We start from the raw sequence: 26,616 nt of genomic DNA, 5'->3' as shown, positions 1-26,616 counted from the left end.
TTCTTCCAAAACCGCGATGTAAATCTCGGGTCTCTGTCCGAAACAATAGAAATAGGTACACCATGCAACCTCACAATTTGTGAAACATACAATTCTGCGAGTTTATCGAGCGAAAAATCTGTGCGAATCGGAATAAAGTGTGTCGATTTTGTTAATCTATCAACAATAACCCAGATTGCATCTTTCTTGCTCGGTGTCAGCGGTGGCCGGATCTGAAATCCATAGTGACTCGATCCCATTTCCATTCGGTATCATGATCTATCAAGCAACCCAGATGGTACCTGATGCTCGGCTTTAACTTGCTGACAAATTAAACATTTCGAAACAAAGTCAAAAATGTCTCGTTTCATACCATGCCACCAATAGTGCTGTTTCAGGTCGTTATACATTTTTGTACTACCCGGATGAACAGAAAATCGACTATTATGAGCTTCATTCAAAATCACCTGAATTAACTTTGAATTTCTCGAAACACATAATCGATTTCTGAATCTCAAACAATCCTCAGCATCAACTAGAAACTCTGAATCAACATTTAAGCCACACTAAGCTCGTTTTGCAATTAAATCATCATCAGCTTTTTGAGCTTCACAAATCTGTTGAACAAGTAACGGTTTTGCTTTCAATTCAGCTACTATCGCACCATCATCAGATATAGCCATATGTGCGTTCATTGCACGCAAAGCAAACAGTGATTTTCGACTTAGGGCATCAGCAACAACATTAGCCTTTCTCGGATGATAGTCAATCACAAGCTCGTAATCTTTTAACAATTCTAACCATCGACGCTGTCTCAAATTTAGATCTTTCTGAGTCATTAAGTACTTCAGGCTTTTGTGATCGGAATAAACATGACATTTTTCGCCAAACAGATAGTGGCGCCATATTTTCAACGCAAATACAATAGCGGCCAATTCCAAATCGTGCGTCGGATAGTTCTTTTCGTGCGGCTTTAATTGTCTTGAGGCATAGGCTACAACTTTGCCTTCCTGCATCAAAACACAGCCCGAACCATTTAAAGATGCATCACTATAGATAACAAACTCTTTACCCGATTCTGGCTGAACTAATACTGGAGCTTCGGTCAAAAGAGCTTTCAACTGATTGAAACTTTTCTGGCACTTTTCTGACCAGTCAAACTTAACGTCTTTCTGTAGTAGCTTTGTCATCGGGGTCGCAATCATAGAGAATCCTTTTACGAACCGTCTATAATAACCGGTAAGTCCCAGAAAACTTCGAACTTCCGAAACATTTCTCGGAGGTTTCCAATCAAGTATAGCCGAAATCTTACTCGAATCAACCCGAATACCTGATGCCGATATAACATGGCCCAAGAAACTGACTTCACGCAACCAAAACTCACATTTACTGAATTTTGCATACAACTGTTTATCTCCTAAAGTCTGTAACACAAGTCTCAAATGTTCGACATGCTCTACCTCATCACGGGAGTATATAAGAATATCATCTATGAATACCACTACAAACTGATCTAGATACTGTCTAAAGATCCGATTCATCAAGTCCATGAAAATAGCAGGTGCATTAGTAAGTCCAAAAGGCATAACCAGAAACTCATAATGTCCATACCTCATTCGGAAAGCAGTCTTTGGCACATCAGAGTCTTTAACTCGCAATTGATAGTAGCCTGATCTCAGATCTATCTTCGAAAACACAGTAGCCCCTTTCAACTGATCGAACAAATCATCAATCCGTGGTAACGGATACTTATTCTTTATAGTCACCTTATTGAGCTGTCGGTAATCAATGCACATTCTCATTTTTCTGTCTTTCTTTCCCACAAATAGAACTGGTGCACCCCAAGGAGAGAAACTCGGTCGTGCAAAACCTTTATCAGTCAACTCTTGCAACTGTGCTTTCAGTTCTTTTAATTCGGTCGGTGCCATACAGTATGGAGCTATCGAAATTAGAGCCGTCCCCGGTACTAACTCAATACCAAACTCTACTTCTCGAATAGGTGGTAAACCCGATAATTCTTCAGGGAACAGATCTGGATACTCACATACAATAGGTACTGATTCAATCTTCTTTTCTATCACTTTACTATCAAGAACATATGCAAGATAAGCTTCACAACCTTTTCTCACATACTTCTGAGCCAACATAGAGGACATCATCGCCGATAAACCATTCAGATCATTAGATTCAATCCGAATAATCTCGTCATTCAGGCATCTTAAATCAATAATCTTCCTTTTGCGCTAACCACGACAGATCGTAAAGTCAACCACCCATACCCAAAATTATATCAAACTCGTCAAATGGCAACAACATCAAATCACCACAAACACAAATCTCGAATCATCAACGGACAATTCTTACACACTTTGTCAACCAACACACACCGGCCTAGGGGGTTTGATACTCTAATCACAAATTCAGAGACTCAGCAGCAAAGTCTTCTTGAATGCTAAAGTTTCACACACATATGAATGAGTCGAACCAGATCAATCGATTGCAATAACATTAGTATTATAGAGTGAAAGTACCGGTGATAACGTCGGGATGAAGCCTCCTCACGTGCACGAATGGCATAGGCTCGGCGGCGCGAGTCTCGAGATCTAACAGCTTGTATCTTTAGTACCTCTCGACCGCACTCACATTACCCATGTTTCGGGTGGTCTACCCCGATTCTGTGTTGCCCGATCTCGTATTCTGAGTCAAATTTCGATCCGCAAACTCTGGGCACTCCCGAATAAAATGATCTTTCGATCCATATTTATAGCAAACTCGATTGTTGTACTTGCCCCAACACTCACCAACATGTCTCCTACCACACTGCTGACACTCAGGTTTATTCAATCAGGTATTACCAACACTAGCAACCGAGGTGGCTCTTGAACTCATTGGTGGTCGTTCTTATATAGAAAGCCCAAAGTAGAGCCTTAGATCGGCTACTAACATCTCCGAACTTCTTTGTTGCCGTTCGAAAGTTTTACTCACGATCTCTTGCGAAAATCACTAGCTTCAAACTCACTTTTCTTTTCTCTTTCTTTGAGTTCTTCACCTTCTAAGCTCGCTTTCGACGAGTACTACGAACTCTTTTATTTTGAGTATGCCGACAAGCAATTTTATGTCTTCATTCACCCTTCCTCGAATCTTTTACACATAGCGGTCTCGGTTACGCAACACACTCTCGGGCATATCGGTTGAGTCTCACAAACTCAGCTCATAATCGAGATCTCGGTCATACGACCCTCCTTTAGCTCGAGAAATTCTTTGCGTTCGATCAATGAATCATTGACCGATATACTTTTGCGAAATTACATCGAAAGAAATCCCAAGTGACACGCTCTTTCGGAATAATCGAAACTAAAGTGTTCCACCAATAGTAAGCTGAATCCCGTAACAAAGATATCGCACATTTCAGGCACTCATCAGGCGCATAGGATAATTCATCGAAGACACGAATGGTATTATCGAGCCAAAATTCAAATTTGCTCAAAGATCATCACTAGATATGGCCCTAAATTCCTCAGCTCCATATTTTCTTATTTTATCAACAGGAGGTTTATTCAATCTCATAGGATCGATAGTCGAAGGTAACACAGGCATTGGAAACGGGTTAATCGGGGTCGGAGGTTGTTGAACAGCCGGATTTGTCTGGATATATTGAGTAAACCATTCATTCATCATACTATAAAAGGCTTGTTTAGTCTCATCACCATGGTTACTCGTATTCGGTTGAGAATCAACCGGCTCCGTCCCTTGCACGGGAGCAGGGGCTACACTCTCGACATCATCCGCTACAGTTCGATCGGGATCCATTACTATACGAAAACGCATTTGTATATGTCAGAAGTCATCACACTATCTCAATATAAAATACGGCATGTATAGCTAGACTCATACGTTCTACGTTAGTCCTAGAATCGACTAAACCGTAGCTCTGATACCAAATAATGTAACACCCCTAACCCATATCCGTCGCCGGATTAGGATTAAGGAGTGATACTAAATATTGAAATATTACACTTAACAGAATGAACCAAATATCAAGCTGTATATAAATATGTGTCTTGAATATGTAAATATATATATTTAAAATCCTAATTTATTTCACTTAATTATCAAAAACAATTTATTCGCCAAAAATATAAGTCATTAACAATTCACACCAAATATTAATAATGTACTTAAAACATTTTAAAATTTACATTTATCAATACATATCCTATCTTGAGCCAATATTAAAACTACTATTTGCATATATTTATTTCATTAATAAATGATTAACTATATAACATACTACGTACATAAGGAACCAACCTGTTTTAGACAATGATTATTCAAAGAAATTGGACAATGATAATATGCTCAAAATGGACAACATTATACATCAAATTAGACAAAGATCAATATACTTAAAATCGGACAAGATTATACATTAAAATGGACAACATCAATACACTCAAAATTTGACAACATTATACATTAAAATGGGCAAGATCAATATACTTAAAATTTGACAAAGATCAATACACTCAAAATTGGACAGATTATACATTAAAATGGGCAAGATCAATATACTTAAAATTGGACAAGATTATACATTAAAATGGACAACATCAATACACTCAAAATTGGACAAGATTATACATTAAAATGGATGACATCAATATACTCAAAATGGACAACATTATACATCAAATTATAACACAAAAATGTACCTATTTTCTCACTACCATTTTGTGCGCATATGACCTTGACAGCTTGAACCATATTATACACTATTAACCTCTAATTTTATACCCAATTTACATGCTTAATATGCATACACTAAATCAAACCTACACCACACAATCGGTCATCACATCCTTAAAAAGAAAAAAAATTATTGAACTTATATCTAAGCCAAATATATACATTATCTAAATCTAATTAATCATGCACATGATACATAAGCATATACCCTAAATTGTCCATTAAACTATATGTATCAAAATCAAATTCAAACAAAAAGAGATAAGCCATTTTCGCATGGCTTTTAATTACACAAACACATTGGTTTCAAAATCAACATTTTTAACTATGCTATACATGCCATATATTTGAAAACAATTTAGCAAAATACTAAAAGGAGACACCGATAGTGTGATGAGCTTAGCTGACGACACCCGAACACGTAGCGATCACCAAAATCTATACATCAAAACAATAATCCAACACATTGTAAGCTAATTTAGCTTAGTAAGTTACAAGCAAATAAACTCTACAATTTAACTTGACATCTAGAATAATATTTAACCAATTCATACTTCTAAATCATCTTACCTTTAGCTTACCATAGCATAATATAATTATTCAATTCATACTATGATTTACAAAAAAAAAACAATATAATAACACAACTATAAGCATTTCTTCAAATTTAAGTACAAGGCCAAGTACATTATGCATTTTATTATCATAAAATATAAAGAATCATCTTAAATAAATATGATTCCAATTATAATCACCACCTAGGTTTAATACTTACAAAACTTAAATACCACCAAAATAATTATTACTCACTTTATTACTCATGATTTCTCGATAAATCAAATACTCGATATTAATAATCTTTCGAAAATATTTAATAAGTACGCACACTTAGTGCTTAATAATCAAACTCGCACACTTAATGCTTTACACTTATACTCGCACACTTAGTGCATTTCAATTAAACTCGCACACTTTGTGCTAATCTCATTATCGTATATTTTCATACTCGCACACTTAGTGTTGGAAGTTGACAACTCAATTCGTCATATTTCAAAAATTTTATCATTACATATATATATATATATATCAATTCAATTCAGCATAATTACCTAGATGTTAAGATAATTTAAAACGACACAAATATGTATGCTTAATAACTTACCTCGGATATCGTCGACTAATAGATCGACTACTCAACTACCTTTGATTTCCCCCGATCTAAATCCGATTTCTTGGTTTCTTGATCTAAACATATTCAAATAAATCTCATTTAAACATATTTTCATTCAATTTAGTCTAAGAACATATAAATGGGCAAATTACATTTTTACCCCCAATATTTCACATTTTCACAATTTAATCATTTTTGCTCAAAACACAAAATACACAAAATTTGACTACACTCCTTAAGGGCCGAATATTCCTAGTGTCTATACAAACCCACACATTTCATTTATTTCACATTTTAGTCCCTCAAAAATTTTGTTTTTACAACTTAACCCTAATTACTCAAATTCATCAAAAATTCAAGGACAAAGCATGTTAATCTTTCACATATCTTTCATATTTCATCATCAACTATCACAAGCTCAAGCATTCATCAATGGCATTTCTCAAATCATCAACAATTCACAAAATTAAGACATGGGTTGTGAAGTATTCAAAGCAACGATCACAAAAACGTAAAAATTATCAAAAACTAAAATCAAACTAACCTTGAATTGAAATCCCTAAGATGGCCTAATGCTAAAGCTTGAAGAACAAAGTTTCTTTCTTTTGTTTTCGGTGATACAAACAATGAAGAAAAAAACTTATTTATTTTATGTTTTAATGATATAATAATATAATATTATACTATTACTATTATAACTTTTATATTTAATATATAAAAACTATATATTAGCTATCATTGTCGTCCACTATCTTTTAAGATGGGCTAATTGCCCTTTAAGAACCTCATATTTAAAAGCCACCATTAAATAAACACTTTACACCTTAATAATCAAACTTCACATTTTATGCAATTTGATACTTTTGTCAAATTAAACACATAAAAAAACAAAATTAATTCACGAAACTTTCACACATTTAAATTCACACATCATACACACAAAATAATATTAAAATATTTTTCAGACTCAGATTTGTGGTCCCGAAACCACTATTCTGATTAGGGTCAAAATTGGGCTGTTACAACTCTCCCACGAGATCTAGCAAATGGATGTCAAGAAAACATTCTTGAATGGCTATCTTGATGAGACCATTTACATGGCTCAACCCACTAGCTATGTTGTCAAAGGAAAGGAGTGGAAAGTTTACAAACTGCTATGATCTATTTATGGACTTAAGCAGGTGTCCCGCTCATGGAATAAAAGATTTGATCAAACGATCAAGACTTTTGGATTTGAGAAAAAATGCTGATAAACATTGTGTTTATAAACATATAAAGGACAAAAAGGTGGTCTTCCTCATATTGTATGTCAATGATATTCTACTTATCAAAAACGATGTAAGAGAATTGTCATAAATTAAATTGTGGTTAGCTCAACAATTTAGCATGAAAGACTTAGGTAAAGTTAGTTATATTCTTGGAATTCGAATCCTTAGAGATCGAAAGAATAAAATAACATCTCTATCTCAAGTTTCATACATCGATAAGGTACTAGAACATTTTGCAATGACCGATGCAAAGCCAAGCGTTCAGCTGACCGCATCAAGTTTTCATCTTTCTTTAATTGACTGTCCTAAGACAGCAATAGAAAGAGAGCATATGAGTAAGGTTCCATATACTTTAACAGTTGGAATCCTTATGTATGTGATGCTTTACACACATCCAGATATTTGTTTCGGGGTAGGAATGGTTATTCAATATCACTCGAATTTAGGTATCAGGCATTGGCAAGTTGTAAAGCGTATATTAAGGTATCTTTAATGGACTAGGGATCATATGCTTGTGTATTCTAGGGAGAACCTTACTCCTATTGGATACACAGACTCAGACTTCCAAACTTGTAAAGATTCAAGGAAATCGACGTCGGGAAGTTTATTCATTTTAGGCTGTAGAGCCATAGTATAGAGCAATAAAACAAACTTGCATTGCTAACTCTACTATGGAGGCCGAGTATGTGACTGTTTCTAAGGCAATGAAAGAAACAATATGGCTTCGAAATTTCTTAATCGATCTTGAAGTCATTCCTGGTATAGAAAAAGGTATAACACTGTATTGTAATAATAGTGTTGTAATAGCTAATACCAAGAAATGAGAAGTCACAAGAAGATGAAACACATTTATTGGAAGTATCACTTGATACAAGAGACAATAGTCGAATGAATTGTAGATGTGATGAAAGTAGCTTTTGAAGATAACCTTTCGGATCCATTTACTAAGACTCTTCTAACTAGGAGTTTTATCAAACACGAAAAGATATGAGAATGCAAAACATGACACATTTACTTCACTAGGGCAAGTGAGAGATTATTGGGAAATGTGCCCATATTGTAATAAACATGTAACTATTTTCTATTTATTTGAACGATGAATAAATAAATAAAGTTAATTTCACATTTCACTATTATGTCTTTTGTATTTATGTTTTTTATATTTTGCATGCATAGCGAAATTGTGACAAGCAAATATTAGCTTATTGATTGTCTAAGTTCACACTAAAGATAAGTGGCATTGTAAGAATGTTTACATTGCAAGAAAGATAACTTACTTCAGTAGATAATCTAAATAAGTCCGTAATCTGTAAAAGAATCAAAGTGAGCATTTGATTCAAATACTGAGAAGGGTTATTATGTCGTCAACAATTCCAATTTGGGAGATGGCTAGTTTTGGCTATCGAAGTAGTTGACTCCACAAGTACAAACATATATGTATTCATTAGTAGAACGATACATTGAACTAGACCCAAGATGAATTAATTCTAAATCCGTTTGTGAATAAATTCACTTGTGACATTCATGGTATGATTTATCTAAATCATGAGTTAGTCACTGACCATGTGTATGCAACTCATGTGCTTTGATATAAGTGGAGGCTTATGCTCTAAAGATGATCGTGCTCATAGCCGGTATGTTGGGTACATGACTTGTGTATGGCATGGCTTTACTAGCAATAGTGGAATTCATAACTCAATTAAAGAGTTAATGAGGTTCTCTCATTGGCATTGTGTGGATTGATAAATATGGAACGTGGCCACAGGTTGCTTCTCTCTCGAATGAGCAATTTATCACATTTATTTGTTGATAGTGATCATATTAATCATTAAGAAGACACAATGGTGACAGTGAGATAATTGTATTGAGTGAACGGATTTAACTCAAAGGAATCAAGGATATCATTTGAGGGTACCACAAATATGACGAGGTCATTGGACAAAGCAGTTGGATGAATTGCTTTCGTAAAGAGTATACAATAAGGAGTTTTCAATAATGGTACTTGTTTTACACAAACTTCATGATTAAGTAATTGTGAATTCTCGGAACGATGATTCTGAACATAATTGCAATTACTAGAGCCTAATTATATATGTCTCATTTGTTCCTCCGCTAGCTCAACAAAAACTTAATCAGACTGCATTTGAATTAGAAGAAAATTTTACAACTTTGGAAATAATTTAATTGAGTCAATTTATTCGATGTGAAATTAAATTAGGTGATCGTGAGAATTGTTCAACTAGAGAATTTGATTAAAGAATTTTATTGAAAAACTAATTTGGAAAATCTAAGTAATTTTTGGAAAAACTAGTTTTGATCAAGTAAAATTAAATTAATTAAAAATTAATATGATATTTTTGGAAATTAATTTCCAAGTCATAAATTGGCCCAATGGGTAATTGAACTTGAAAATTGGACTTGAGATTGTAAATTGGGCCTGAGAGCCCAAAATCGAGATCAAGACCCAAAAAACTGGTCAAATCGGGTCCGGTATGTGAAATTGGACCAACGGTCCAATCGATGGCTAGACCGGACCGGTCAGGTCGTCATTGACCCGAACAGAATCGATAGTAGCCAAATCGACTCGAGATGCTGTAAGGGTATCTCACGTACATCACCGGACATGGCGGTGCCAGCGGTTGCTACTGCGATGTCTCGGTGGCTAGTGGCAGTTGGTCTTCGGTGGTTGAATAGTGGAAGAGTTACATTCCTACTGGGACTCTACCAAAGAATTTGATTTTAGATTAACTCTTCTAAAAATAATATTATTTTAATAATATTTAATATTAAATTAATATAATATTTTATATTAAATTAATATAATATTAGATTAAATTTAATATTAAAGTGATTAAGTTTAATCATAGTTGAACTCTCTAAACTGTCCCTCAATAAAGAGAGTCCTGGGTAATTATTTTACACACACTTGAATTTAAGAGAATGTTGTAGAGAGCAAATTCTATGAAAAGATTATTTCAGAGAATTTCTAAAGATATTTTTCTGATTTACAACTTGACCCAAAAGTTTAGAGAAATTATGAAATTACCCCACTATTAATTTTTGTGAAAAATTTATAATTCGAAGCAATCCTACACTCGGTAGACGTGAGCTTGAGGATAGCAAAGAAGACTACTCGGTCAAAGCGCTCATCCTAGCTGAATAAAAAAGGTAATATTTTGATTAAGTGTTTATTACTTTAGATATCACAACCAAGATCTTGTTTTGGAAAAAAATTTAAAACTTTTTTTTCCCTAAATTTATTTTCTATTGCATTTTCCAAACCCGTTTTTCCAACATTATTAGGGTTGTTAAGGCTGACAGTTTAAGAAAACATAATTTATACCAATTAATTCATCTCGAGAAATCCTAAATCCTCCATTAATCACATCCTCATCCACTCGTTAATCTTCTTTAAGGGATTTAGCCACTCATGTTATTCATAATCTCATCTTCAACTGAATAAACCATATGAGAAACACAACCGATTCGGAGAAGAAAAAAATTTGAATAATTGTGGGTTGAATATCAATGGGGAATGAAATAACAAATATCTAGATTGGAATAATGAAATAAAACAAATGCAAAGGAAAATATGGAGTAAATACTTTAATTAAATAAGCAAATCCTTGAATTAAAACTAATTCAAAAAGAAAAAAAGAAAGTATTTAAAAAGCCAAAAAGAAAATAAACTAAAACTAATTCTAAACTATGAGGGTTTTTGAAGGCATCTAGGAGGATTTAGTTACATCAATCCCCTAATGTCTTATTTATATAGGTGTTGGTAGCTCAAATTAGATCTTTGGAGCATCCTAGGTCTTCATATAAGTTTGATTGCGCAGATGAAAATATCCCCGGTGAACTTGGGCAACATGTCGACCTTATGTCACCCCATGCAAGGGGTGTGGCACGACATGACACCAAATTCCTACCTTGTGTCATTCATTCTATGCCTTGACGTCCCATGAAACTTATGTATCACTCAACATTTGCTTCCACATCAATTTTTCCTTTATATCTCCATCCTACACACTTAATTAAACCAATTAGCATAACCTAAGGCCAATGGAGACCTATTGGGTCACAGCACCTACAACATGTGTTAAAAATTCTTATTATTATTAACTTTCTATCCTAAGGCCTAATTATTGAAAATGAAATACAATATCCCAAATTGATTAAAAAATGAAATACTTATTTTTATTAACTTTCTATCCTAAGGTCTGTCTCAAATCAGTATCATTCAGAACACAGATTCTCCCACGAAAATAGAGTACCCTATCACTGTTTAGTCCAAAATCCATAGTACTACCACCCTCAATCTGCCGGAATCGAAGACCCAACGACTCATCTTTTAACTACTTACCCTTAATCTACTCAATCCATGACGACTTAACCTAAAGCTCAGCTAATAAACTACCATCATCAAATAAACTTAGGCGAAAAATATCACCCTCAAATCAGTCATAGCCCTACGACTCAGTGCATCAGCCACCACATTGGCCTTCCCAGGGTGGTACTCAATGGTGCAGTCATAGTCTTTAAGAAGCTCAATCCACCTGCGTTGCCTAAGATTAAGTTTCTTCTGAGTGAGGAGATACTTGAGGCTCTTATGATCAGTGTAGATGATACACTTCTCACCACACAAATAATGCCTCCAGATTTTTAGTGTGAATACCACAGCAGCCAACTCCAAGTCATGCGTCGGATAATTCGCCTCATGGGTCTTAAGCTAACGAGACGCATAGGCTACCACCTTACCATCCTATATCAATTCACATCCCAAACCAACATGTGATGCATCACTCTAAACAGTGAACTCCTTTCTAGGTTCACCATATCGTAAGGGGCCTCGGTCCAAGATCTTGAGCTTCTCAAAGCTCTCTTCTTTGCAAGATCACCCGCTTAAGCGGTACACGTTATGTAGCAGCTTAGTCAAGGGTGCTGCAATCAATGAAAAACCCTCTACAAATCGTCGATAATATCCCGCCAGTCCCAGAAAACTGCGAATCTCAGACACGTTCACTCCAACACAACCTCAATCTTTCGAGGACCAACTTGAATCCCCTCAGCCGAAACTACATGACCAAGAAATGTCTCCTCACACAGCCATAACTCACACTTACTAAACTTAGCATAGAGTTATTTTTCCCTCAAAGTCTAAAGAACAACTCGAAGGTGCTCATCATGCTCATCCTCAATTCTCGAGTAAACAAGTATATCGTCGATGAATACTACCACAAACTGATCCAAATAAGGTTGGAACACTCGATTCATTGAATCCGTGAAAGCTACTGGTGTATTAGTCAGTCCAAATGGCATCACTAGGAACTCATAGTGACCATAACGAGTCCTAAACACCGTCTTATAAACATCAACCTCCTCAACCCTTAATTGATGATATCCAGATCGGAGGTTAATCTTGGAAAAAACCAAAGCTCCTCAAAACTGGTCAAACAGATCATCTATCCTCGGTAGGGGGTACTTGTTCTTAATGGTCATCTTGTTCAGTTACCGGTAGTCGATGCACATCCGCATGGATCCATCATTCTTTTTTACAAACAATACCGGTGCTCACCACGGAGACATACTAGGGTAGATGAACTCACGATCCAATAACTCCTAAATCTAAGCCTTCAGCTCTGTAAGCTCATTTAGGGCCATTCAGTAGGGGGTGATAGACACCGGAGCTGTACGAAGAAGGAGCTTTATCTCAAACTCCACTTCACGATTCAGAGGTAAACTCGGTAGCTCCTCAGGAAAAACGTCCGGAACATCCTTTACTGTTCTGATATCCTTAACTGTAGAGTCCCCAAAATCTGAAACACTTACATAGGCCAAGAATGCCTCACATCCCTTACGAACCAACTTCTCTGTCACCAGTACAAAGATCACATTACATAAGTAGTTTCAACGTTCTACAATCATGACTACTTCCATATCCTCCTCGGCAATTTTCGCCTTCTCGACCAGGGCAGAAAGATCTCACTCCCTCTGCGGGGCTATCAGAACTCTCAAATTGTCTCTGACACCATCCTCAAAGCGGACACATCACTCATACTCAGATGCCACCATACCTCGAGCATAGCGGCTCAGTCTCAGAAACCCGGCCTCATACTCGACCAATGATCGATCCCTTTGTGTAAGATTCAAAAACTCCCTCCTATGTGTATCCATATAACTAGCTCCGACATATTTCCCCTAGAAGGCGGTCTTAAAGAACTCTCAGTCGATGTTGGTGAATGCCCTCCTTAACAAATACCACTCATCGATAAGCCTCATCCATGAAATGAGACTACACCCTTTGATTTTTGCTTAGGGGTGCAATCTAAATCATCCATGATCCTTTCCGTGGCCTCAATCCAGTACTCGGCCACATTATGGGTGACCCTAGTGACACCCCTGAAGAGCTCAGCTCCATTGGACCGGAGTCGTTCCGTAACCGACCCTCGGCCCCTAAATCTAGTATTGGGCCCAACAACCCTCTCCAAAGTCTTTAGCATAGCCTGGAACAATACATCGTCCCCAGCCATACGATCTTGAGACCCAATCTCAATAGCGGGTGACACTGGCGTCTCACTCGTATCCAAATTTGGCAGGCTGCTCGATAACGAAGACTCAACTTGAGCCTCTCTACGGCTTTTACCTTGGCCTCTAGTACCTCATTCGCGGATACCTCATGTGCTTGTGTTTATTACAAGTTTTATCTGGTATTATAAGTTTTATGGATCAGTTACAGTTCTAGTGTTTATTAACAAATGTTTTATGTAAAACAATATCGGTTATTCAGAGTTCATTTTCGTAAATAGCAGTCTCACTACAGTTTCCAGTTTCTCTACAATTTTCAGTATACACTAACTAAAGTGTTTTCAGTACAGTTAACTACCTATAGTAGTTTCAGAATATACTATCTATAACAGTTTCAGTTTAAAACAAATCATAGTTCAGAATACTTACAGGATCGACGCCGAAGACTCGGTGTACCACCTACTCAGTAAAAACATTTCAAATCATTTGGAAATCAATCAATTTTTTGAATATAAAACCTATAATCCACAGTCGAGTTTTGCAACCTAGCTGTGATACCACTAAATGTAACACCCCAAACCCGGCCTAGATATTATGCCCAAATCTGGCGATGTCACATGGAATGAGATTTGAAGATAAGATTGTTGAGTTAAAAATGTTTCAATTAGTTAGCTTTTATTTAATTCAAAAAAAATAAGTACTAGTTGATTTGCTTTAAAATTTGTCTCTTAGTGGAAGCTTTTGTAACCAATTAATTTAGACAAAATCGTTTCTATTTATGAAAATCTTAGTTTTTAGAAAAACCATGTTTTGTTGAGTTGCAGTTTAAAAAAAATCCATAAAAATAGTATAAAGTCCCAAATTTAATGCCAACCAGTCTATAGTCCAAAAGTTACATCAAAAACCCCAAATAAGTAATAAATTCTAGACATTAATGGAAAATAGTCTAAAATTTACGTGTGGCCACCGTCAAGTCCTCCGCTGCACTGACCCGTCAAGTCTGGGGATTACCTGTACAGATTAAATAGAAAAATGGTGAGTTTTTGCAAACTCAGTGTGTAATCTCCGCAGAAAACATGCATACAGATATTTAACAGCATTCAGTTAGATACAGTCGGGGGGGCCTAGGCCCATCACAGAAACAGTTTGGGCCTTAGCCCGTTCAGATACAGTCTGAGAAATACATTAGGGCCTTGGCCCATATCAGATACAAAATGCAGATACAGTAAATTAGAATCCTACCCACCAGCCTCTACACACCATCTCCGTCCAACCCTACACACCATGTGGGGATTAAATCAACCCACCCATCCCTACACATCATGCTGTACCGAAATGCGACACATAATCAGAAGGTTGCAGCTAAGCTGCCAGATAACAGGCTTAATAGCTTTTCAGACACTTCCTCCAAATATCAACCCACCCCGATGCAATGCAACATGCAAAATATGTCATGCCATTATGCAATTAATAGTACATACATTCAGATATCATAAGTCATGCTCGGTATAGAAATCAGACAGACAGATCACACATATAAGGGTCTAAGTAAAGCTTACCGACCCTACAATAGGTCCACAGTCGACCTGGGCGACCCATGCAACCTTACAAAACTTTTTAAGAAAATGAGCTCACACGCCCATGTGGTCTGCCTGTGTAGGCCCACACGTCCGTGTGGCCCACTCAGCCCAAATTGGCCTTGGCCGCATGACCTATTTTTAATGTAACACATGCTAGCTAAATATTCATATATGTTTTTACTGTTTACTTATATGTTCCATCAAAGTTGTCCACTTGAGTCACTGTTACTAAATTATTTATATCTTGAGCTACAGAATTCCAAATTAAGGTCCGCTTGCTGTCTTTGAAACTAGACTCAAATACCTTCCTACCATAAAAATTTCAAAATTTTTCGTTCAGCGAATAAGTACATTAAAATCTTCAATCTTACCTTTGTTCTGCTATTTGACAGCTTCAACCTTTTTTTGCTAAAAATTAATTCTCTTAGTAAAAAATTTGGATGATGTTACTATTTGTTTTCATTGAAAATAGACTTATTAATAATTTAAACATGTAAATTTTAACCCCTAATTATTTTTCTCTAATTTTTGATGATTTTTCCAAAGTCAGAATAGGGGAACCCGAATTCATTCTGACCTTGTCTCACAAAACTTATTATATCTCACGATTTACAATTCAATTACTTACACCGTTTCTTCTATGAGAAACTAGACTCAATAAGCTTTAATTCCATATTTTTTTCATCCTCTAATTCGATTTCAAAAACTTATGGTGATTTTTCAAAGTTAGCCTACTACTGCTGTCCAAACAGCAAGCAATTTCGGCTTTTCATCGAATCTCATTTTCTGCGTTTTGGGTACACACCTGGTTTTGTTTGATGCTAAAATAGTCCTCGAGCACTTCAAAGCCTATAACTAAACAAATAACACTAATTTAATATCACATAACATGATCCCAAATCAAACTCGTATCGAGGTTTTAACCCATAAGCAACTAAACCTTACCTTCAACCGATGAACAGTAATTCTCACACAAACTAAGACTCTGATTGGTGATTACGAGCCCTTGAATCCTCCCCTAATTGGCATAAACAAAACACTTCAGAAGAAAGTTAACAAATGGAGACAAATCACTTATCTAAAATTTATTGAATGATCGCAGACAAACGTGGAGCGACACGAGGCAGAGTGGGAAAAGAAAAATCAAGAAGATGAAGGGTGAAAAAGAGCAGAAATTCGACAGCAATGAAGAGAAAAACGGCAAGAGGGTTGAGAAATTTTGGGGAAAGTAAAAAAGGGAAAAAAAAGATGAATAGAATATTTGATAACCACCCCAATCTCTTATTTCTTTCCATCAAACTCCCCACTAAATTCACTACTCAGATTTTTATTCCACCTTAAACTCTCCTGGATGCACGAGCAAAAATAATGTCCACGCCAAGATTCAAACACAGGACCTTCACACCAACACTCCACTTATCCACCAGACCAGCAGGCCCATTTTGCTAATTATTTGCCAACTTTTACTTAAAACCCTACTGACCAAAGATAGGATATCAAAATTTGCCCAAGTCCTGGCTTGAACTTGGGACCTCCCAAACACATCCAGAACAGATAACCACTAAAGCAGATAGATATTTTGTGTCACACATTCACAATACCCAAAATTAAAATTTTGGGGCGTTACACATTCGTCTAGATATTTTACTAGGTTCGTCAATCCTAGTATACTAAGTTCTCTTAAATAAATACTTAATTTTAGGTTATTATCTTCTCAATCAATTAATCAGGTTAAACAATTAAATCATACTAGATATATATAAAGCACAAATTTATTCTAATATTTACACAGACATTCAATTAACAAAGTTAAAGAAAGAAATATAAATAATAGAATAAGAAAATAGATAGAGAATGCTTATTGAGTAATCGATGTAATGGCACATTTTTGAAACATTCTATGCTCATGATAGTCTCACTTTTGAATTATATCTTTCAATTAAGCAGACATATAAATAATTAAGTAAAAATGAAAAGTTGAATAAAAATCTGAAGAATAGTGTTTGGCTGCCCCAAAATCCCTCTAATTCAAGTTACAATTTCCCTTTATATAGGCTAACATTGAAAAACTAAAGTGCCTAAAATAACTTTGTAATAATTAGTGTTCGATTGGGAAAAGAACACCTAGCCTTTGAAAACATGGCTGAGATAATTCAGGAAAACGTCACGTTGTCACGACGTCAAGTGCTCCCACATTGCAATGTCAACTATGTTGTAGCCCTTCCTCATGTTTGTCTTTGGTGTCATGAATCCCGTAGCCCGATGTCGTGATACTGGCTCCAACTTCGTTCTCGATGCTATTTTTAATTTATTTTTTATGTCATAATTTCCATACTTCGTTGTCGTGACATTGGCAGCAGTTCTAGCTCGAAGTTACATCTTTAGCTCCCAAATCAACTTGCATAACCACGTAACCTTATTAAATATCAAAATGTTAAAAAAACTATAGAAAAACATAAATTACTACTTTGAATTTAAAAACACAAATAAACACTTAAATAACAACCTAGATCGTTGTTGATCAATCTGCCAAGTGAGTGTTTTTTTATTTCAAAATGTCATGCCAACAAATTTAATAGAAGAATTTTAATAATGTTAACAATTGGACCTAAAAATTTGAAATCTAACAAATGGACTAAATTCCTGAAAATAAAAGTAAATAAACTAATTTTTAAATATAAGAAGAATATAGGGACTTAAAAGCATATTTTTAAAGAAAAAGAAATTTTTGGATTAACCCAATCTAGGCATGCAAGCCTACCTTTATGGTTCAAACTCAGCTCATTGAATGTCCAATTTTCAATCCCGCTATACAAAGTTGGGTAAACTACACTAGTAATCATTAACTATTAGTACTTTTTTTTACCATTCAACTATGAAAAATTATAAAATGATCACTCAACTATTCGATTTTTCCTTTTTTAGTCACTAGTTGTTAGATGGCTAATGGAAAGATGACATGACATCTTTTAAAATTGGTATGGTAACAAGTTCAACCCTAAATGTTTATATATTCTATCAATTTAATCTTAATTCTTTAAAAATAGGTCTTAATGTTTACACATTACCTAAATTTATCCTGCTTTACATGAAAATATAATTCAATACATGATGAGAAAATTAAAATATATTTTTAAATTTTATTAAATTAGATAATTCTCAAATACATTGATTTCGTTATACTTTAAATGGTTGAGAACTTGATATCTCTCGATGACAATTAATTCATTTTTTTGTTTGTTTGAGTTGGTTGCCATTGATGAAGCAAATCGAAGGTTTTTTTTCTTTAAGTTGTTAGACTTCAAATTAGGTTGAATTAATGAAATGGATACTTTTTATTTTCAATGAATTGAATTGGCTAGTTTACAAATTTTAGGTAACTTTGTTTCTTGTTGTTGTTCTTCATTTTTCCATTGAGTTAAATGTAGGGGCAATGCCACAAAGGGAGGAAGTGAGAACACTCTAAATGCTCATATTTACTAGTGAAATTCATCGCTTGATGTCAGCTTTGGCTATCGATAATGCAAGTTTACTCATGGCTATGTAAACCTTTCAATTTATCCACTCACTAGACTCAATTAAGTTTATTGCAACTTCAACTTTTGGAAGTTGATGATTCAAAAGCACTTTTATTTTCTTTTATATACTGGGTTAATTGAACGAGTAGCAAGACTCTCTATGTTCGTTGGAGACATTAAAACTAATGATGACAATAACAAGAGCAACTCAGTTGAATTGACTTCAAATGAATCAGTACGGATTTTATGAAATTTGTGAAGAGTGAACTGACTATGATTGAGTCATCTCAACTACTAGTATTCAATCTAACGATAGAGAATTAGAGTATCAAAATTAAAGGATGAGAAAAAGTAAAAATGATGATATTGGGTTTTTTTGTATTTCTATTTTTAGTATACTTTTGATCAAATTTAGTTAATATTTTTTAGTTTTTCAAGTGAGAAAGTCACAAAATACAAAAATATTAAATTACATAATATGTAAATGTTGATGATTATATTTTTAAAATAAATTCTAAATTAACATAATGTATAAATGTCTAAAAATTAAAATTATTACTATGTCGGTTTTAAAAGCTGATACCTTATTTTTCATTAATCTTTAATTGATGGGTGATAAAAAAATATATATAACGACTATTTTATAATTTTTCATTTGAAAAAAAAGGAAACTAGTAATTGAGGGAATAGCAATGTAATTTAGCCTACAAAGTAACAATAGATTACCAAAAGAGCCCTCCGTTCACTACAGGAACCAGAAACAAAAGGAGTCAACTAGGGGTCAAGTGCAGTAGAGATTCAGTTTCCCGACAATGGAGAGTTTCCGGTTTTGTTTCCTTATGCTTACAATCGCAATTTTGGCATCACCCGCACTTTCCGATCTGGTCCTTTCCAAAGTCGATCGACGCGTAAGTTTTTATCCTTCTCTATTCAAATTTTCAAGCTTTCTAGGGTTTTATATTATTGATAGTATTCCTTGCGAGTTCATTTCTCTGATTGGTTCACGGCTGCGTCTGAAGATTTTATCCATCTGAAACATCATCTCTTGGGTTGATCTGAACTGCTACAATAGTTGTATCTGTAAAGTTTTTATGTTAAAAGCGTCCCTATGTGTTGCAGATATATTTGACATCACATATTGTTCGGATTTCTTCAACTATGAAGGTGCTTCAGTAACACTCACTTTTCTTTTCATTCTCAAATTGCTAATGCTTTCAACTCTATTATCTCTTTTCGGCTTTATTCTTTAATGTGCTGTTATATTGTCCTTTAGGTGGAGAATGCAGGTTCCGAAAAGGAGTCCAAGGTTTTGCTGGCTTTTCCTGAGCAACAAGCCAAAAATATGGCATATTTGATTGCTACTCCACATGAAGGGAAAGGGAAAGGAAAAAACCCTGTTGTTGCTCTCCCTGTTGAGGCTGCCAACCCAAAAGACATGCCTGCTGCTTTGACACTCTATTCAGTATCTTTGCCTAAGGGATTAGCTGAGGGTGATAGCTTCACTTTTGATGTCTTGGCCGTATTTACCCATGCCTTGCGACCTATTCCTGAGCAAATCACTCAGGCTGATATTCAGCTTGTACTATACCAGGATAGTGCACACTATCTATCTCCTTATGCTGTGAAGGTTCAGTCTCTAAGTGTTAAATTGCCTGATTCTAGAATTGAATCCTATACAAAACTGGAGAACACAAAGATTCATGGTTCAGAAATCAAATATGGTCCTTATGAGAATATTCCTTCATTCTCGTACTCACCCATAGCAGTTCATTTTGAAAGCAATTTACCCTTTGCTGTTGCTCATGAATTGGTGAGAGAGATAGAAATTTCCCATTGGGGTAATGTGCAAGTCACTGAGCATTACAAGCTCATACATGGTGGTGCCCAGAGCAAGGGTGAATTTTCCAGGTTACTTCATATCTTTACCTTTTTATGGATTATGGTGAGCACCATGCCGGGTTGGAAGTTTGTTTCTGAATTATTACTTTGACACTACAGGCTTGATTTCCAGGCCAGACCCAACGTTCGTGGTGCATCGGCCTTTAGGTATCTTGTTGCAAACTTGCCACCAAGGGCACATTCTGTTTATTACAGGGATGAAATTGGCAATATATCAACGTCTCATCTGAGGGGTGACTCCAAAAAGGTTATATTGCTGAGTAGGATTTAAGAGCATCTATCATTTGGTAGTTTATTCTTATTGAAGTACCATTTGTCTTTGTAGACGGAACTATTGATTGAACCTAGGTACCCGATGTTTGGTGGCTGGAGAACTGCGTTTACCATTGGATATGGCTTGCCGCTTCAGGACTTTTTGTTTGAGTCAGACGGGAAGCGCTTTCTTAATATCACTTTTAGTAGCCCAATGGTTGAGTTGGTTATTGATGCACTCATTGTGAAGGTTTGTATCACTTCCTTCCCGAGCTTGCCTAAAACTTGTATAAGTACATATTTCAACTCTTACTAAATAGACATAGTTACACTACTTATTTGTTATGATTAAAACATGTCACCAAGTAATAAAATGGGCACTAATGCTGCTGTCTTATTATGAGCTTAGGACTAAGATATGTGCTTGTGTGGTATAATTGCAGTCTGGTGAATGATAAGAGTGTTGTTTTCTTAGCATCCTCTTATTGATCTGGTACTTCGGTTGCAGGTTGTTTTGCCTGAGGGTTCTAGTGACATATCTGTAGCAGCTCCATTTCCTGTGGAGCAGTGGCAAGAGGTATTAGCAGGCTTATTATTTCTCTTCTATTGGAACTTATGTTGTATAACATAGGGTCGTATTTGTGTTGAACTTTGAGTCTGAAGGCTTTGGTTTTTTATATCTAATGTGTTTATGGTTGTATGCAGACCAAGATCTCCCACTTGGATATTGATGGTAGACCAGTAGTTGTGCTCAAAAAAACTAATGTTGTGCCTGAGCACAATCAATTTTTTCAGGTATTCTTCTTTCTCAATTTTCAGTCTGAATATGCACACTGCTTCTAGCATACTAGTGTAATGCCACCATTCTGCTACCTCCAAACACAGAATATTGGACATCAGGTTTTCATAATCCTATATTTACAGGGTTAATGGTTTGCTGTTTGTTTACCTTTCAGGTCTATTACCATTTCAGTCAACTATCGATGCTCAGGGAGCCACTGATGTTAATTTCAGGGTTTTTCTTCTTTTTTGTTGCTTGCATTGTTTATATGCATGCAGACATATCAATCTCCAAGTCTTCTGCTTCTTATTTGGCTAAACAGCAGTGGGAAGAGGTTAGTAGGATGTTACTATGCAATCTACTTTGCTCACCCAAATCACCATGTACAAGTGAATTGTTTTGAGAATTTTCTCTGTAATTTCAGGTTCAGGCAGTGATTCAGCAGGTTCAGAATATCATAAGTAGATGCTTGACAACACATGATAACCTGGAAGCATCACTACGTGATCTTTCTAGGACTGGGAACATTCAAGCTTGTAAAGCTGCTCGAAAAGCAGCTGATGGTTTGTTAAAAGAGCTGTCCAAAGAATTGAAACCCTTGCTGACCTTCTTGCAATCTTCTCCATCAGCTGCTCAAGTATTACCCAAGGTTCACCTGTCTTTTACTGTTTGGTGGTGTTACTCAACTTTTCTAGATCAATTAGATATGGATTTGTTGCCTTTCATGTTTGTCAATTGTTCATTTGTTGCAACATCTTGTTTTGGTAAATTTTAAACCTTAGCATGCAACAGTATTCTTGTTGTAACTTGACTATGCATGACAGAAATATTCTGTTTGCTCTGGATGCCAATAGCATTTATGATTTTATTTTGCTCTATATGGAATATTCGTGTAAGTGATAATTTTTTTATCTGTGTAGGTGGAGGAGCTGGTGGCTAAGGAGAGAGAATTACAGGAAAAAGTAATGGTGAAGCACTCTACAGTGGTGGACGGCTATGAGAAGAAGTTGGGGGCCCGTGATATTGAGAACCGGGTGGCTTTGCAGCAACAGAAACTTACAGCACTGAGGCAAGAAGTTGATGATCTTCTTGAGTTCATTGATGAAATATAATATTAAGTGCTAAAGTAGGCATAATATTTTGGTCCAAACCATAGACCTGAGCTCCAACTGGAATGACCTTGTGATCTGTAATGTTGCGATCAGAATGTTGTTTAAGGATTATATATGAGTCTTAGTTAATCTTGATTTTGATGTCTTGGTTTCTTTGTTGAATGTCATGTTTTTCTTAGTAAGGCATTTTATGCATAATGCAAGATCGAAGAGTTTATATCTGCCTAAATTACTGAACTGGAAAATGCTAGCTGGCTATATAAGTAGTGAACTTAAGGCTGTCTACAGCTGTGGCCCGTTGGTTTGTGGTTTGCTGAAATAGATTAGCTTCACTTGTGAATGGCCGAATGCTGCAATCTGAAACATTAAGCCATACCAGCCCACTAGTTTTCTTCAGGTCTTTTAAGTAATGGTTAATTATGGTTGTAGCAGAAACAAATTTGCTGAGTTATCTTTTGTTTTGTTATGCCTATATGACCTGTGAAGCAGAGAATGGGAACATACTGGAATGAAGAATTAAACAAACTTCTCTATGGATTATATTAAGACTATTTTCTTTCCCTTTTCTGTCATGCTTCCTCTTCTATCTCTGTTCTTCCTGCTGTTGTAGTGTTGTTTGATTGTTAATCTATGACCAGCATCACTAGTATTAGAGCTTACAATTGTCCTCGGCGATGGCAAGTGGTGTTACAACAGGATTGCAGAGGGATTTTGGTGAAGAAAGAAATCAAGATGGGCCAGGCTTCTAAGCTAGATTTGAGCAGGGCTGGAAAGTGCTTGATGATCTTCTGAGCAGCCCTTATAAAAACATTATTAACCCTTCCCTTGTCTGTGACCTCCGTAACCCCTATCCTGGTAGAATTACCACCTTTATGACCAACATCTACAACCCATTTCCTCGCTTAACATTGATAAGGCAAACATTAATCATCCAGTCGCACCTATAAACCTCCAGTTGCCAAGCCCAAAACCAAGAAACCAGTATCCAAAGCAATCTTGGGTTGAGGATCCTGCATTACTTCGTTTTCTCCATAAGATCATGCTTGTGGTTGGATTCAGCCACAATACAAGATCTGTTTGGGTACTTTCACAGTTGATTAGAGTGGCCGCTCTAGAGTTGAGGTTAAGGTAAATTGCACAGTTGATTACACAACTTTTATAAATTTTCATTTTGGGTACCGAAAATAAAATGTTTGCAATATGAGCATTGTTACGGAAAATCATTTTAGTAATTTTCGTTACATATTTTTATTATTTTAGTCATCAGCTATTAATATGACGTAAGCTCGTTTTAGTCGCCCAGTATAGGGAACTGAATTATTTAGCTCTTGAGATGAAACCTAAGTTTTTCACCCATAATGCAATTCAATGTAAAAACTCTTTTTTTTTTCCGGTAAAAACTTAGTAATTCCTTGTAAAATCACAGGGTTTTTCCTTGTAATAGCGGGCTATTATGCCAACTCATTTATGCATCATTTCGTTAAAACAACTAGATGAAACACATCGTTTAAGTAACACAAATAACATAATTAAAAATAAGCCAGAAATAACAAAACTCATAACCTAAAATAGCTGTTGAATAAAACGTTCCGTATCAACTACCCCCTATCAAAATAAGATCCTTGTCCTCAAGGATTGAAAGTTGGAAAACGCTGTTGCACATCTGATAGGTCCTCCTAAATTGAATCTTCAGGAAATGTTTTTGTCCATTGGATTAATATCTGTGTCACAACTCGTGAACCCCTCTTAACAATCCTCTGGTCAATAACTCGGACTGGTTCCTTTTGGTAGAGTCGCATCAAGATCCATTTGAGGTATGTCCAGCTAGCTAGAAGACTTACCGATATGTTTCTTGAGCAACGAGACGTGGAACGTTTGGTGAATTTGTGCTCCAGCAGGCAACTTCAACCGATAGGCTACCTTTCCAATCTTGGCTTCCACCGGATATGGTCCATAGAATCGAGGGGATAATTTTTGGTTCAAAGTTCGCCTGAAAGTATGCTAGCGATAAGGCTGGATCTTCAGGTATATGAGATCCCCCACCTCAAAAGCCCTTTCACTTCGCCTTTTATCTGCAACTTACTTCGTCCGATCTTGAGTCCATTTCAAATAGAATTTCAGAAGCTGTCGAGCTGCTTCACATTGCTGCAGACTACGATCTACCACTTTCACAAGAGAATATCCAGCTACATACGGTAAATGATTCAGGGGAACTTGTCCGTATAGAGCCTCATATGGAGTTGTGTCAATAGTCGAATGGTGAGAAGTGTTGTACCACCACTCCACTAATGGAAGTCAGAGTGACCAGTCACTAGGTCGTTCGCTGCTCATGCACCTCAAGTATCTCTCCAAACAATAGTTGAACACTTCCGATTAGCTATTAGCCTCCGGGTGGTAGGCCGTTGAAAGGTGAAGTCGTGTACCCAACTTGCTGAAAAGTTGCCAAAATTTACTGATAAATATTTTATCTCTGTCAGAAACTATGGTCTTGGGAGCACCATGAAGCTTGTAGACTTGAGATAAATAGGCTTGAGCTACTGTCAAAGTCGTGAATGGGTGAGATAGGGGAATTAAGTGATCGTATTTAGTCAAACGGTCTACAACCACCAAGATCGTGTTGTACCCCTTCGAAGTCGGCAATCCTTCGATGAAATCCATGGTAATTGCTGACTATGCACGATCAAATATGGGGAGTGGTTCCAATAATCTAGGATGGGCAACATTATCTCCCTTACATTGTTGACACGTAACAAATTTCTTGACCCATTTCCAAATATCATTGGAGAGTCCCTTCCAATAAAACAACCCTCCAATGCGATGCCTCGTAGAATGAATACCGGAATGACCCCCTAATGCCCCTTCATGGAAATGACTGAACAAATCTTTCCTCAAAGAACCAAGGTCGCCCACCACCACCTTTCCTTTTCTACTCAAGATCTTGCCATCCCATCCATACTTGGAATGTGCTTGTGGTTGCTGTAGCACTTTCTCACATAGCTGCCTCACATGGAATCAATTTTTCAAGAATCAACAAATCGAACCCACAAATCCGACCTATGGGTGCTTACTGTAATTTGCTGTAGCTAGCCTTCATCTGATTATAGCCTTCGAGACAAAGCATCGACCACAATGTTGTGAGCCCCTTTCTTGTAGTTGACCACAAAGTCGTAATCGAGCATCTTCGCTACCCATTTTTGCTGAAATGGTGTAATAGCCTGTTGTTCAGTCAAAAACTTCAGACTTTGATGGTCTGTTCGAATATGGAACCTCCTTCCCACAAGGTACGCATGCCATTTTTCTACTGCAAAAATAGAATGTCAATAATAATAATATATCGCAAAGAAAAGAGAAATAAAAATAAAGAACACACAGATTTTTACGTGGAAACTCTTTCGAGAAAAAAACCACGGGCAGAAGAGAAGAAAATTCACTATGTCAAACTCAAATTATGACAAGAGAAGTTTCAACTACATCTATTTATAGGTTGAAAAAACTTAATTCAAATCAAAGTCAAATATATTATGCTAATAAATGCTAAATATATTATACTCATAAATATTAAATCTTCTTGAAAGAAGATATATTTTGTTTAACTTGACTTACAAGCAATCTCTTAGAATTTGGGTCACACAACTCTAACAATCTCCACTTTGACATGAATTCTCAATGAACAAGTTTTTCACCTCTTCCATAAAACCCCTTAAGGGTTTAACTTCAACAATGAACACCAACTAAGTCTAAGCAATGCTCAAACTTGGTTATAGGAAGTGACATAGTCATCATAT

At 36.0% G+C, this 26,616-nt stretch overlaps 1 protein-coding gene across 1 annotated transcript; it reads left to right on the top strand.

Annotated features, from left to right (window-relative positions):
• The first annotated feature begins 19,467 nt into the window (after positions 1 to 19,467).
• LOC105793864 (dolichyl-diphosphooligosaccharide--protein glycosyltransferase subunit 1A) lies at positions 19,468 to 22,972 on the top strand. The gene is made up of 10 exons (XM_012622726.2): positions 19,468 to 19,695; positions 19,907 to 19,951; positions 20,061 to 20,695; positions 20,786 to 20,933; positions 21,012 to 21,188; positions 21,447 to 21,515; positions 21,644 to 21,733; positions 21,895 to 22,053; positions 22,144 to 22,368; positions 22,640 to 22,972. The coding sequence occupies exons 1-10, from the start codon at positions 19,600 to 19,602 to the stop codon at positions 22,829 to 22,831; spliced, it is 1,836 nt and encodes a 611-aa protein (XP_012478180.1). The 5' UTR covers positions 19,468 to 19,599; the 3' UTR covers positions 22,832 to 22,972.
• The last annotated feature ends 3,644 nt before the right edge of the window (positions 22,973 to 26,616 follow it).

This window comes from Gossypium raimondii, chromosome 3, assembly GCF_025698545.1.
Source record: "Gossypium raimondii isolate GPD5lz chromosome 3, ASM2569854v1, whole genome shotgun sequence".
NCBI classification, from domain to species: Eukaryota; Viridiplantae; Streptophyta; class Magnoliopsida; order Malvales; family Malvaceae; genus Gossypium; species Gossypium raimondii.
The sequence above is the reverse complement of the archived record's forward strand: the minus strand, read 5'-3'. Positions and strand labels throughout refer to the sequence as shown.